This window comes from Abrus precatorius, unplaced genomic scaffold (genome assembly GCF_003935025.1).
Source record: "Abrus precatorius isolate BTA unplaced genomic scaffold, Abrus_2018 Scaffold8, whole genome shotgun sequence".
NCBI lineage: Eukaryota > Viridiplantae > Streptophyta > Magnoliopsida > Fabales > Fabaceae > Abrus > Abrus precatorius.
In genome coordinates, this window is record NW_020874428.1 from 27,844,519 (window position 1) to 27,857,201 (window position 12,683).

The window sequence follows — 12,683 nt, forward strand, 5'->3', positions numbered from 1 at the left end:
CCTTAACAAAAAAATAAAGAAGAAAACCCACGTAGAAACTTAAATAGCCGACGGTGACTCTCAATATTCTGGGCCAAATGTTTTTAATTTTAAATTAATGATATTGTAATTTATGATGTTAAATTTTGATATTTATTGTTAAAATGTTGTATTATATTTTTTTAACTTATTGTAATTTTATTTTATATTTAAAGTATCTTTGATGACTATTTTTTACTTTAAAATATTATCGATACTTTATTAATCCATAAAAAATTACATTTTAGTCAACTAAACTATAAATAATAAAAAGAGTATAAATATATAAATTAAAATTGAAATTATTACTCATTCAAATAAAAAATAACGAATAATTTTATTAAAAGTGACAAGTTATGGATAAATAAGTGAATTTATGGTGGGAGTGGAGAAGGATGAAGATCACCGCGGGAACTGAAATGGATTATGTCACAGACTTACTCCCACAGTAGTTCGTGTGTGGATTGAGGAGCGATGATGGCTTCTCCGGCTATTCCTGTGTCTGTTCCTGTTGTTCCGGCATCAGCTGAGACCAAAACCCCCACGCGCACGCGCGGCGTAAGCATTCGCTCTCGCCTTAGCAAACTATGCCAGGAAGGACAGCCTCACCTCGCTCGTCATCTTCTGGACTCCCTTCCCCGCCCCTCCACCGTCGTGTGGAACACCGTCATCATTGGCTTCATCTGCAACAACATGCCTCTCCAAGCCCTCCTCTTATACGCTCGAATGAAGTCCACTCCCCCCACCCGTTACGATTCTTATACCTTCTCTTCCACCCTCAAAGCCTGTGCCCTAACCCACGACCTCATGGCCGGTAAAGCCCTTCATTCCCATTTCCTTCGATCCCATTCCAACTCTCGAATTGTTTACAATTCCCTCTTGAACATGTACTCCACCTGCTTGCCCCCTTCCTCCACCCAACCCCATCAAGACTACGTCCTCAAAGTCTTCCGCGTCATGCGCAAACGAAACGTCGTCGCTTGGAACACTCTCATTTCCTGGTATGTTAAGACCAACCGACACCTTCAAGCTCTTCACGCCTTCACCTCCATCCTCAAACTCTCTCTTACTCCAACTCCTGTTACTTTTGTAAATCTCTTCCCCGCTGTTTCCATTTTTCGCGATTCTAAAATTGCTCTCATGTTTTATGGTTTGCTTTTTAAATTTGGTGCTGCGTATGTGAACGACGTGTTTGCTGTCAGTTCCGCAATTCTTATGTTTTCTGATCTCGGTTGCCTAGACTATGCTAGGATGGTTTTCGATCAATGTCCCCATAAAAATACAGAGGTTTGGAACACCATGATTGGTGGCTATGTTCAAAATAACTGTCCCCTTCAAGGATTCCGTGTTTTCGTTCAGGCCTTGGAGTCAGAGGAGGCTATATGCGATGATGTCACTTTTCTCTCTGTTATCGCTGCTGTTTCACAGCTCCAGCAAATCAATTTGGCTGAGCAGCTACATGCTTTTGTTCTAAAAAGCTTGCCATTTTCACCCGTTGTTATTCTCAACGCAATAATTGTTATGTACTCTAGATGCAATTTTGTTCATACGTCATTTAAGGTGTTTGATAAGATGTCCGAAAGGGATACTGTTTCGTGGAATACCATAATTTCTGCCTTTGTGCAGAATGGTTTGGATGAGGAAGCGCTGATGCTTGTGTGCGAGATGCAGAAGCAAAGCTTTGGCCTTGATTCTGTCACCGTCGCCGCCCTTCTTTCTGCGGCTTCTAACCTTAGGAACTTGTACATTGGAAGGCAGACTCATACATATCTAATTCGCCACCGGATACAATTTGAGGGAATGGAGAGTTATTTGGTTGATATGTACGCAAAATGCGGTTTGATTCGGAATTCTGAGTTATTATTTGAGAAGAACTGCCCCAATGACAGAGATCAGGCCACGTGGAACGCCATGATTGCTGGTTATACTCAGAATGGGCTCAATGACAGAGCCATTCTCGTTCTTAGAGAGACATTGGCGCACAAGGTAACGCCTAATGCAGTGACCCTGGCATCAATTCTCCCAGCTTGTAGTTCAATGGGAAGCATAGCTTTTGCTAGGCAAATTCATGGATTCTCCATACGCCATTTCCTGGACCAAAATGTTTATGTGGCAACAGCTCTTGTGGACACTTATTCCAAATCGGGTGCAATCAGTTATGCTGAAAATGTTTTTATCAGAACGCCTGAGAGGAATTCGGTCACATACACCACAATGATAATGTGCTATGGTCAGCATGGGATGGGTATGAGAGCTCTTACCCTGTACGATTCCATGCTGAGATCTGGCATTAAGCCTGATGCAGTTACTTTTGTTGCCATCTTGTCTGCTTGCAGTTATACTGGTTTGGTTGATGAAGGTCTTCAAATATTTGAGTCTATGGAGAAAGTACATAAAATTAAGCCCTCAGTCGAACATTATTGTTGTGTTGCAGACATGTTAGGGAGAGTTGGGAGGGTGGTCGAAGCCTATGAGTTTGTTGAGGGATTGGGTGAGGACGGTAATGCGATAGAAATCTGGGGATCTATTCTTGGGGCTTGCAAAAATCACGGGTACTTTGAACTGGGAAAAGCTGTTGCTGAAAAGTTGCTTAATATGGAAACAGAAAAAAGGATGGCAGGATATCATGTTCTGCTCTCAAATATTTATGCGGAGGAAGGCGAGTGGGAAAATGTTGATAGAGTGAGAAATCAGATGAAGGAAAAAGGTTTGCAAAAGGAAATGGGATGTAGTTGGGTTGAGATTGCTGGATGTGTGAACTGCTTTGTATCCAGAGATGAAAAGCACCCTCAAAGCAGTGAGATATATTATATCTTGGACAAATTGACTATGGACATGAAGGATGCTGGTTATAAGCCACGTTACGGTTCAAATATAAATATGATTTTGGAATCTAGTGTATGCAATGAGTAATTTATCTCAAATTTTATCAAAGAGAGCTGTTAGTTGCTTTGTGGTGGGGAGTTGTCAAAAAAGTGAGTTCGGTTTGTTGATATAGTAGTCGCAGGATTGATTATAATTGATAATAGTTTCATGACGGGCATAAGTTCATCCAATGTACACTAGGTTAAAACTGCTGGTGGTCATTCATTTGAACAGATTTTCATTGATGAACAACACGAGATTATGCAGCTGAATAGTGAAAAGTTTGATCATTCTTTTTACCCCCATTTCAAGAAACAGTGTGACGATTATGTATATATGGTGGTGTAATTCTTCAGCTCGGCTCGGCCTTCTTTACATAATGTAGCGTTTCAATATGGTATTGGGCTGCAGTCGTAGTGCCTGTTTGAATTCTGTAAGCCAAAACTGGACAATTAAGAGCGGAGTGAAGTGGTTTGGTGATAATCGAGATGTTACTGCGCAAAGAAGTTTATGGATATGATAAATTTTATTCAGGAAACCTCGGGTAATGGTGTGAGAAGGAGAAATAAGTGGCTAAAAATCAGCACGTCTATCTTGAGGCAAACTTGCAGCTGTGATTATTATTGAGTCTTTTACCCTCTAGGCAGCATTCAATGTTAGGCTAACGATAAGTCTCCCACGGCACTTTATTGAATGTAATGATTTTTTATTATTAAAAAGTATTTATTATGTAAATCTTAGGTTGAAGAACTAGCATCTTTGAGGAATCAACTACCTAATTCATTGATTTTTTTGAGTCATTCTTCATTTCTTTTTTTTTTTTTCCTTTTCTTTTTTTTTGGTGTTAATATGTGTAACTAAGTTTTTTAGTATAGCTGTAAATAGGTTAAAGTCCTACCCTATTAGTTTCATATATAACTCTATGTTTTTTAAAACCCTATAGTTAGTGGGTTTATATTAGTCCTAAGCCTTAAAATAAATAAAATAGTGAGCTAGAGTCAGTGGACTAGTCCACTTATTTTATAAAGTATATAATAACTATTGTATTATTTTTTTATAATATTTATTAAATTATTTTATTTAAATGAATTAAAAATTATATTTAAAATATAAAAAATATTTTTAAAAAAAAAATATATTTATTCAATATATTAAAATTTTACCATAAAAATAATATCAAATATAATTATATTATAAAATTAAATTAAATTAAACTTTTACAAAATTATATAATGGTATTTATTCTTTTAGACAAAAATATCTATTATTTTACAATTCTCAATTATAAAGGATATTAATTAAAAAATAGTTTTTCAAATGCATAATTAAAAATATTTTTGGGACTGTTTGTGTTGGCTTCTCTCTCCCAAGTTAATTGCTTACTCTTGTACCACGCTCTGCGCCCTGCTCCTGCTCTCTCTATAAATTAAAAATACTTTTTTTAACAAATTCTTATGATTTGATAATTGTTTATATAAATTAAGAAACCATGTCGATTATAAATTAATTTTATAACCTTTTCACATTCAATTAATTAAATAATAAGACACTTGTACATTAAATGTTACTAATGTTTCACTTAGAAAGGTAATTTCATACTTGATTCATTATATAATCAATCAAGCGTCCTAAATAGGAGTAGGAACATCCACCTGGTAACAGAGTCTTCCTACTCTTCTCACTCGTTTCCTTCACTCTGTTCCTTATATCTTGGTCGACGTTGAGAAGACTCCTTATCCCTTTTTCTATTCTCTCAGCAGAGACCAGAATGTTGGGTCCAACCATGAACTCCACCCTGTAATCCAAGGCAACCTCAACAGCCATCTTCAGCTCGCACACAAGTTCAAATGCATTCGTCTGTTGTTCAGCGTAGAGCGGCCACGCCGCAATGGGAACGCCATAATATATGCTTTCCAGCGTAGAATTCCACCCGCAGTGGGAAACAAAGCCTGCCGTGGCTCTGTGGCCCAGTATTTGGGCCTGAGGGGCCCAACCGATGACCTTTCCAACGTCTGCCGTACGATCCAAGAAGCCCGGTGGTAAAAGGGCATCCAAATCAGATTCAGTGTAATCAGAGGGAACGAGCATGGCACCCTTGGGTGGGGGTTTCCGCAGGGACCACAGGAAGCGGGCCCCACTGTTCTCGAGAGCAAGTGCGATCTCCCTCACCTGATCCTCAGGGAAAGATCCCATGCTCCCGAAGCAGAGGAACACAACCGAGGAAGGAGGTTGATGGTCAAGCCAACTAAGGATCTCTTTCTCGCTCTCACCCTCCCCATTGTTAGGGTTTAATAGGGGTCCCACTGGATAAACCGGTGGTAGAGCAGCAGCGTCGGACAAAGAGTGAACCGCATGGGATTCTAGCTCCTCAAACGAATTTACAATGATGCCATCGGCTCTCTTCAGTCCACTCCCATACGCCAAGAAAACCGTGTCCCATTCCTCAGCTACCACGAAAGAAGGCAGAGCCGTGGAAGGGACCGGGTTCGCGAAACTCGGTATAATCGACTCGGTTTGCTGCTCCCGGAACTGGGTTTGGTTTCGTTCCCGGAGCGTGTAAAGATGAAGCATTGATCCAAGGAAGGCAACACCTGAGGTGAAGAAGACGAGCGAAGGAACCCCGAACTCTTTTGCGATATCAATCATTGTTGTGGAGAACATGTCAAGGACGAAGGCCGCGAGTGGCGGCGCGGACTCCGACGCAGTGAGGTTGCTGACAGCTTCTCTTACATGAGGCTTCTGGTATTGAAGGAGAAGGTTCAATTGGGAAGGACCGCCTAATTCGGCTTTGGAAGGGTATTCTGGGAGGTTGATGACGTGGATTCGTTCAGAGGAGCTAAGAGAGTGCGTGTAAGCAGCAGTGTTTGTGTCAAATGGCGACTTCATGACGAACACGGTGACCCAGAGACGGCTATCGCGGTTGATGAGAAGCTTGGCGAACTCTATGGTGGAGAGGAGGTGCCCTACTCCTGGAATAGGGATAAACACAAGCTGCGCTTCTTTCTTCATCGTCGACATGGGGAGGGCAGTGGATAGGATAACTCAACTCTCACTACTCTTATTTATGCCTACACCCCACAAACACGGAAAGACAGTATCTTCTCGCATTCTCTTTTCAGGAGCACTATTAATACACCTACTTGCAACGGTTAATGCAATTATTTATTCAAAATTTTCAATTTTTCTTTTCTTTTCTTATCACGTGTACCTTTTATGCATTGATTACTGTGATTTGTAACATTTTTTTGCCCTTTTAGCTTTTCTTCTTCTTTTTATCTCGTTTCCTCATTAAACACTTTAACATGTTCACTCTACTCCACCAATTACTCTCATTATTATTAATATCAAATATGTATGTTAAAAAGTGTTTTATAAATATTTCATGGACAGGTAACATGATTTGTACCCTCTACGTTGACGGAAACACAGCTGTCCTGCAGTTTGCAATTTTATTTTTACTTAAGAATCAAATCTAGATGATTGGTATTGTTATGAACAATTACTGTTAATTTAAATTGAAAATATTTTGTATATAGATTTTATTTTATTTTATATTGCAAATGAAGCTAAAAGATAAATATATAAGAGAATCTTGCAAGTGATGTCATTGCTTTGCTGGTCTGGTCTGGGGAATGAAATTGAAGTGAGTGCAGAGTGTTTTTGTCCTTTAGAACTTGGAATGTGGATGGTGAAATTTGGATGTCTAAATCTATGGCGATTGGTATAGAAGGATCGCTGGAATTATTTCACAAAAATACAATGTGGACTAAATTTCTTTTATCATGTTCATGAATCGGATCACTTTGGCCCGTAGGTATACGTGGACATGGGCGTCACCATAAAGATAAGAGGTTTCCTATATTTTTAACTATCTTTTAACTTATATAATATTATACAGAATACTAAATTTTATTAAAAAATAAAATATTTCATAATATCAATACATTAAAATTATATGTTTTTTTTATAAAAAAATATATTTATAATTTGTTATTTAATACAATGTTGTACAGATTAAATAAGGTTTTATTACTTTAAAAATCTTTGATTTTTTTATTTCATTTATATATAGCTCCTAAATAAAAATTTCCATTTAATTATTTTATATAACATTCAAATTAATTTATATAATTAAACTGAAACATAACATAAATAAATATATCATTATTGAAATTAAAATTAAATAAATAAAAGAAATTAAAATTAAAAGAAGAACTTATTTAAACTTTATTTCGAATCTAGAAAGTTGATAAAAAATAGTTCGAAAGACTTGTATATTCTAAGCTAAATAGTGTCTTACGGAAATTGTTCCGCAAACTTCTAAAGGAGTGCACGTGACACGTGCTTTGGGGGTCCCAAGATATTCTCTTTTCTACAGACTAAAAGTGGAAAAGAAATTATTTTCTAATTAATCCCTATTATGTAATTAATAGGATAGCGGTAGTGGAGGCAAAGGGTCAACAAAAACGCCTCATTTGTTTTTGTAATTTTATTTCTCTGAAGTAAAAATAAATCACATCTATTGGACGACATTAAAATGGGTGTAATCGAGATTCAATCTACAAACAAACAGATGAGGAGCGTAAAATTATTTATAATTGTCGGAGAGATAGTATGGCAAACAAACAATATATAATGGAAAGAGAGAGAGAGAGAGAGAGAGAGAGAGAGATAGGTATGTACAAGAGTGGGCTTTGGTGAGTCAGGCCCATTTGGCTAGAAGCGACATAAAACCAGCACCAAGAAGCAGAGATAGGTTAGTTCCAATCTGAAGCCTCCCACTTGCTTGGATTTTGGGATTCATAAAATCGGCTGCAAGGAGGTCCACAAGAGACATGTAAATTAATATCCCAGCTGATGCTGCGTTAAGAACACCTTCCACTATTAGAGCAGTTTCACTATTCTCCTTGTAAAACTTCGTAATCGCCATACCGATTGCAATTCCCACTGGTGTTGTCAAGGAAAAGAACAGTGCCATTATTGTAACTGCTTTCGCCTTGAACTTTGCCTGAAATATGTAAGCATACTTATTAAGTTATCTATCTAAATATGGTTATCATTAATACACTTCATATTTTATTCTTTGACTAAGATATTTTTTGTTATGTATTAGTATACTCGTTATTCCGACAAACAAAAGTTTGATTTGTTTTTCAAAATTAAGTATTAGTTTGAGCAGAGTTATAGGTATTGAAGTAGGTTAGAAATAATGTGAGCAACGTTAGATAAACAAAATGTTGCCGACGCACAAAAGCCGGCACTAGGAAGTTTGAATATTCAAACTCAGAAGACTTAAAACGTTAAAAACCCGTTTACTTTGAAACGTCCAAAATGAAGAGGAATTTTAGTCAGTGTCACCGTCATCATCAATACATGCACCAGCCAATGCACACCACACAGTCAATTGTTCTTCGGGGCTCTTACGTTTTTATATTCAGACCATGAGAGAGACATCCAATACTCTGTGTCTACACCGAAGGAAAGATAAGTGATAGATGCAAGCAAGTACGGACATCAGTCATTCTTGTTTCATTCATTTTATATGATTATCAAAATTAAGTTAGATTCCATTTTCACTTTTTAACAGCTTTAGAATATTGTTATGGCTTAAATATGTTTTAATACATTTTTAATATTTTAATAAATTATATTTTATTTTTAGTTTCTATTTCTTAATATTTCAATACTTTTAATTAGTCACGTTATAATTAAGGATAAAAAATCTTGAATTAAAAAAACAAGGACTAAATATTTTCTTAAGAAACCTAAAATTAAAATTTCACAAACAAAAATACATTTAAGCAAACAAAAATCTTATATATGGAAGCTTTCAAGTTACATTCTAAAAAAGAAAACTTGAAAATATATATACGGCACGTCGGCACAGGAGTAAATTTTCATCACCAGTACAATACTTTTTTGTTGCATTTATATTTTCAAATTTAACATTTTTTCTTATTTTATTTTAAAAATAAATTAAGAAAAAATTACTGCACAAGCTACCTATTTGTTTTTCCTCTAGAAGGTAGAACTCAATCTATGAAGTTTAGGTGCTTATATAAAAGTTTGTAATCAGAAATTAAATGAAGTTTTTTTTTTTAAAAAAAAGGATAATTAAGGTGTATATGTTTAATTAGAAATTCGAATCATTTTAATCTTATTTTATATTGATGCAAGTTCTTGTCAATAATTTTATCCTATCTACGTACTGTTGGAAATGCATTAAGATATATTTAACTAGAGGATCACCGGACAAAACAAAGAATTAAAAATAATTGACCAGAAGAATGAATATGAAAAAAAAAATCCAGATAAAAGAGTGATGTACACAGTACCTGTGAGATGCAACCACCGAGCCCCATGCCTTCGAAAAATTGATGGAAAGTTAAAGCAGCTATAAGAGGCTTTATCGTTTTAGGGCTTTCTGATGCACCTAAAGAGATCCCTATTATCACAGAATGCACCACAATTCCCAACTCTAACACCTACAATTTATAAATATCAAAAGTGTCATGTTGTTTGTTTATGGACAGAGAAATGCCCACAAGTAATATAAAATTGAGTTTTTACAAAAAATTTTATAATAATATTTTTTAATCTCTTTTTATTACATTCTTTATTTGATCTCTCTCTCTCTCTCTCTCTTTATCTTTCTTCTATTGTAAAAACATCACTAATTAATACGAATAGTTTTTAAATACACGTGATAACGTACTATTAATTTGAGAAGAAAAAGCAAATTACGCTTAAATTAAAAGTAAATGAGTATTCAATCATATTCAACAGCTTCTCTTGTACAAAATCCTATTCGTACGAACTAGGATTATTGTTTCTAAACAAATTGTAAGATATTATTGGGAAAAGATAATTTGTCTGTGATCAATATGAATGAAAACGAAATTAGCCCCGAAAGCTAAATAGGCGAGGATAATAATTAAGGAGAGAAGGAAAGGAAAAATTAAATATCTGGCAGAGTAGGAGAAGGAACATGTATTTTGATTTTCTGGAAAGAAATTGACAAAATAAAATGCATGATTGGTTAGAGATAACTGGCCCAATTTTTATTTTTTTTAAAATCTTTCTATTTTTTAAGTATTGTTTGTACAATTAATTAAAATTAAAATGTCATTTTAACAAAAGCTTATGTTCAGTGTTAATATATTATAATAAGATAAAACTTTAATTCTAATTGAATAACAAGTGATGGCACTGGCTGAATTTTGTAAAAAGATGAATTACCTGAGAAATAACACGATGTCTAACGAGGTCCGATGAAGGAGGAATGGAACCATGAGCATGACCATGAGTTGCATGGGTATGAACGTGGAGATGATTTTCATGTTGCTCCACAACCTGATTTTCTTGGTCAACAACTTGATCCTTCTCGGGAACGTGAGCCTTTTTAAAATATGCAGTTGCAATACAATCAATCATGAGCGTTGCAATAGCGGACACCATTGCCACAAATCCTGTGAAAGGAAAATCTTGCCACGGAGATTCATCAAGACAAGGACATGTTAGCTTTTTAAAAGCATCGGGCAAAACGTGGATGAAACCAGTGGATAATATGACCCCAGCCGCAAAGGCCTTCACGATGAAGAACAAGTCCTTCTCAGGACGCAAGGCCGAGAAAGTTTTCCCAAGCATTGGAATGGTAACGCCGATTGCGCTTGCGAACAAAATCGAAACCAGAGCTCCTATTTTGTATTTCTTAGCCAAACTCTTGTCACCAGCTTCGTCTTCTTTATCACATGTGCACTCGCCAACAACCAAACATGGAAGAATAACCAGAAACACAAAAATCCACGTCAACTTATCACGTACACAACGTGCCCCATTTTTGTTCATTTTCGGAATTCCTCAAAGAATTACAGAGAGGTACAGAGCACAAGGAGGAAACCCTAGCTAGCAAACTTGTACAGGAGAATTATATGGATTATGTGTGTATACGTAGGTGCTGGATTAAAAGATCACTCTTCAAGCTTAAGATTATGAAATTTATGGTTACTCTGCCACGCTGAGTGTCAATTTCCGTGTCGACACATGACGACATAAAGGGAATTAGAAAACGAAACTAAAGATGTTTATACTTACGGAATCAAAGACTTTTAGGTTCCGAACCTTTCAATTCATATTTTATTTAATTTTATGAGCACATTATGGATTATTAGGAAATTTCTGCGAATTGGAGGAAGAATATATCACATCACTCTATTTAGTGTTACCACTTGTTAAAGGCTCCCATATTTAATTATTTACCAAATAATGCTATTTTTACGCTCAAATTTTATATTTTATTTTTATTTTTATATTATTTCTTTTTTTTTTCTTTCTTCCTTCATCTATTTCATACCTTATTTTAAAAGTGTAAACAAATAATAATTTTTCTTATCAAAATTTGCAAGTTCTGGATTATTTAGCACAAAAATTTCGTGAAGATCCATCACTCAGAAGGTAAAAAAAATAAGCAGCAGCTAACACTTCTTTTCAAGTTTTGGATAACTGTTTTGTTGCATTTTCAACCGATACATCTCCCTTTTGGTTAGGGATATCCCCTCAAGAACTCTAATGCTTTATTTAGATAAGAGATCCTTTTGAGACGATAATAAAAATAAACTTTTTTTTTACGTGAGTCTCACTAACAAAAGCTCATTAATTAAATGATCGTCAAAACCAGTAAAATTATTCAGTCTAACTAATTTCTATCCATTCAATTTCTATGCAAAGTCTAAGTCTAAGAATTTTTGTTCCTTTGTAGAAATAAGAATATGAAACAATTTTTCAAAGATGGGGGTGAAAATTTTTTAAATATTTTTGTTCCCTTTTTTTCTCAGATTTTTGTTCCTTTTTTTATTCTACATGGAATCTACACTTGATATAACAAAGTTATTATAAATTTATATGCATATGTACATATATAATATTTTTTAGTTTTTTTAATAATTATTATATAAATATATATATTTTAGGTTTAATTAAAAATATCTAAACAAAATGAGGATTTGAGAGTTAAAATTGTAAAACCAACTATTTTTAACCTTTCTAGTGAAACTTGGTATTCATGTGAGTTCAAAGACATGTTGGGATAATGAAGCTAAGTTGTTGCTAAGGAAGTCGTGGCTTTCCAAACTTTTTTTTCTCTCTTTTAATATTAATATGTTTTATATGCATAATATACTATAAAGTTGACATCATTTTTTAATTTATTAAATTATCAAATTCAACCACAAACACAAATGAGAGCTTTATAAAATTATTAGTAATAGTTTCTTAGTTGCTACAACTTATTTTTGTATTTTATTTGTATATTTTTTTCATACCACTTGTTTTTCACTAGAAGATTATGGGTGTAATTGGATAAATAATTAAATTAAATTTTTATTTAAGAACTTTTTTTTATTACATGACTACTTATATAATTAAATTAACTATAAAATTTATTAAAAATAATATAAAAATTTTTATTTTAATAAATCATATTAAAATATTTTGAGAGTCATAATAAGGTTTGAAATTAATGTTGAGATTTGTAATTGTTTGATGTCTCTAGATACAAATGGCTCAAGACTAATAATAAATTAAGATTTGTGACTCAACAGATTTATACAAAATAGGATTTGAACAAGGAACATATAACCTAAAAAAAATTGTATATACAAAATTTAAATACATAGAGCTTTACCTGAGTATAGACAATGAAACTTTACCCCCATTGCACCACACTTTTGAGATAAAGTAAAATCACTAAGGCGTGTTATTTAAATGTTTATATCAATAAACACGAGTAAATTTTGAACTTA

At 34.5% G+C, this 12,683-nt stretch overlaps 3 protein-coding genes across 5 annotated transcripts; 1 reads left to right on the forward strand and 2 right to left on the reverse strand.

Annotated features, from left to right (window-relative positions):
- Positions 1 to 311: 311 nt before the first annotated feature.
- Positions 312 to 5,924, reverse strand: LOC113847022 (UDP-glycosyltransferase 71A15-like). Its single transcript, XM_027475850.1, has 2 exons — positions 4,536 to 5,924; positions 312 to 3,314 (listed from the first exon to the last, which is right to left on the reverse strand). The coding sequence occupies exons 1-2, from the start codon at positions 5,899 to 5,901 to the stop codon at positions 3,256 to 3,258; spliced, it is 1,425 nt and encodes a 474-aa protein (XP_027331651.1). The 5' UTR covers positions 5,902 to 5,924; the 3' UTR covers positions 312 to 3,255.
- LOC113847021 (pentatricopeptide repeat-containing protein At3g22150, chloroplastic) lies at positions 391 to 3,675 on the forward strand. Its single transcript, XM_027475849.1, has one exon. The coding sequence runs from the start codon at positions 493 to 495 to the stop codon at positions 2,929 to 2,931; it is 2,439 nt and encodes an 812-aa protein (XP_027331650.1). The 5' UTR covers positions 391 to 492; the 3' UTR covers positions 2,932 to 3,675.
- Positions 5,925 to 7,089: 1,165 nt separating the features above from the next.
- LOC113847064 (zinc transporter 8-like) lies at positions 7,090 to 10,963 on the reverse strand. Of its 3 annotated transcripts, XM_027475916.1 has the most exons (4): positions 10,123 to 10,963; positions 9,219 to 9,368; positions 7,567 to 7,891; positions 7,090 to 7,442 (listed from the first exon to the last, which is right to left on the reverse strand). In XM_027475916.1, exons 1-3 carry the CDS (start codon positions 10,729 to 10,731, stop codon positions 7,586 to 7,588), a joined length of 1,065 nt encoding a protein of 354 aa, XP_027331717.1. In that variant the 5' UTR covers positions 10,732 to 10,963; the 3' UTR covers positions 7,090 to 7,442; positions 7,567 to 7,585. The 3 variants fall into 3 exon arrangements, with proteins under 3 accessions (XP_027331717.1, XP_027331715.1, XP_027331718.1); XM_027475914.1 differs by having other exon boundaries at positions 7,329 to 7,891; XM_027475917.1 differs by lacking the exons at positions 7,090 to 7,442; positions 9,219 to 9,368 and having other exon boundaries at positions 7,447 to 7,891.
- Positions 10,964 to 12,683: the final 1,720 nt, after the last annotated feature.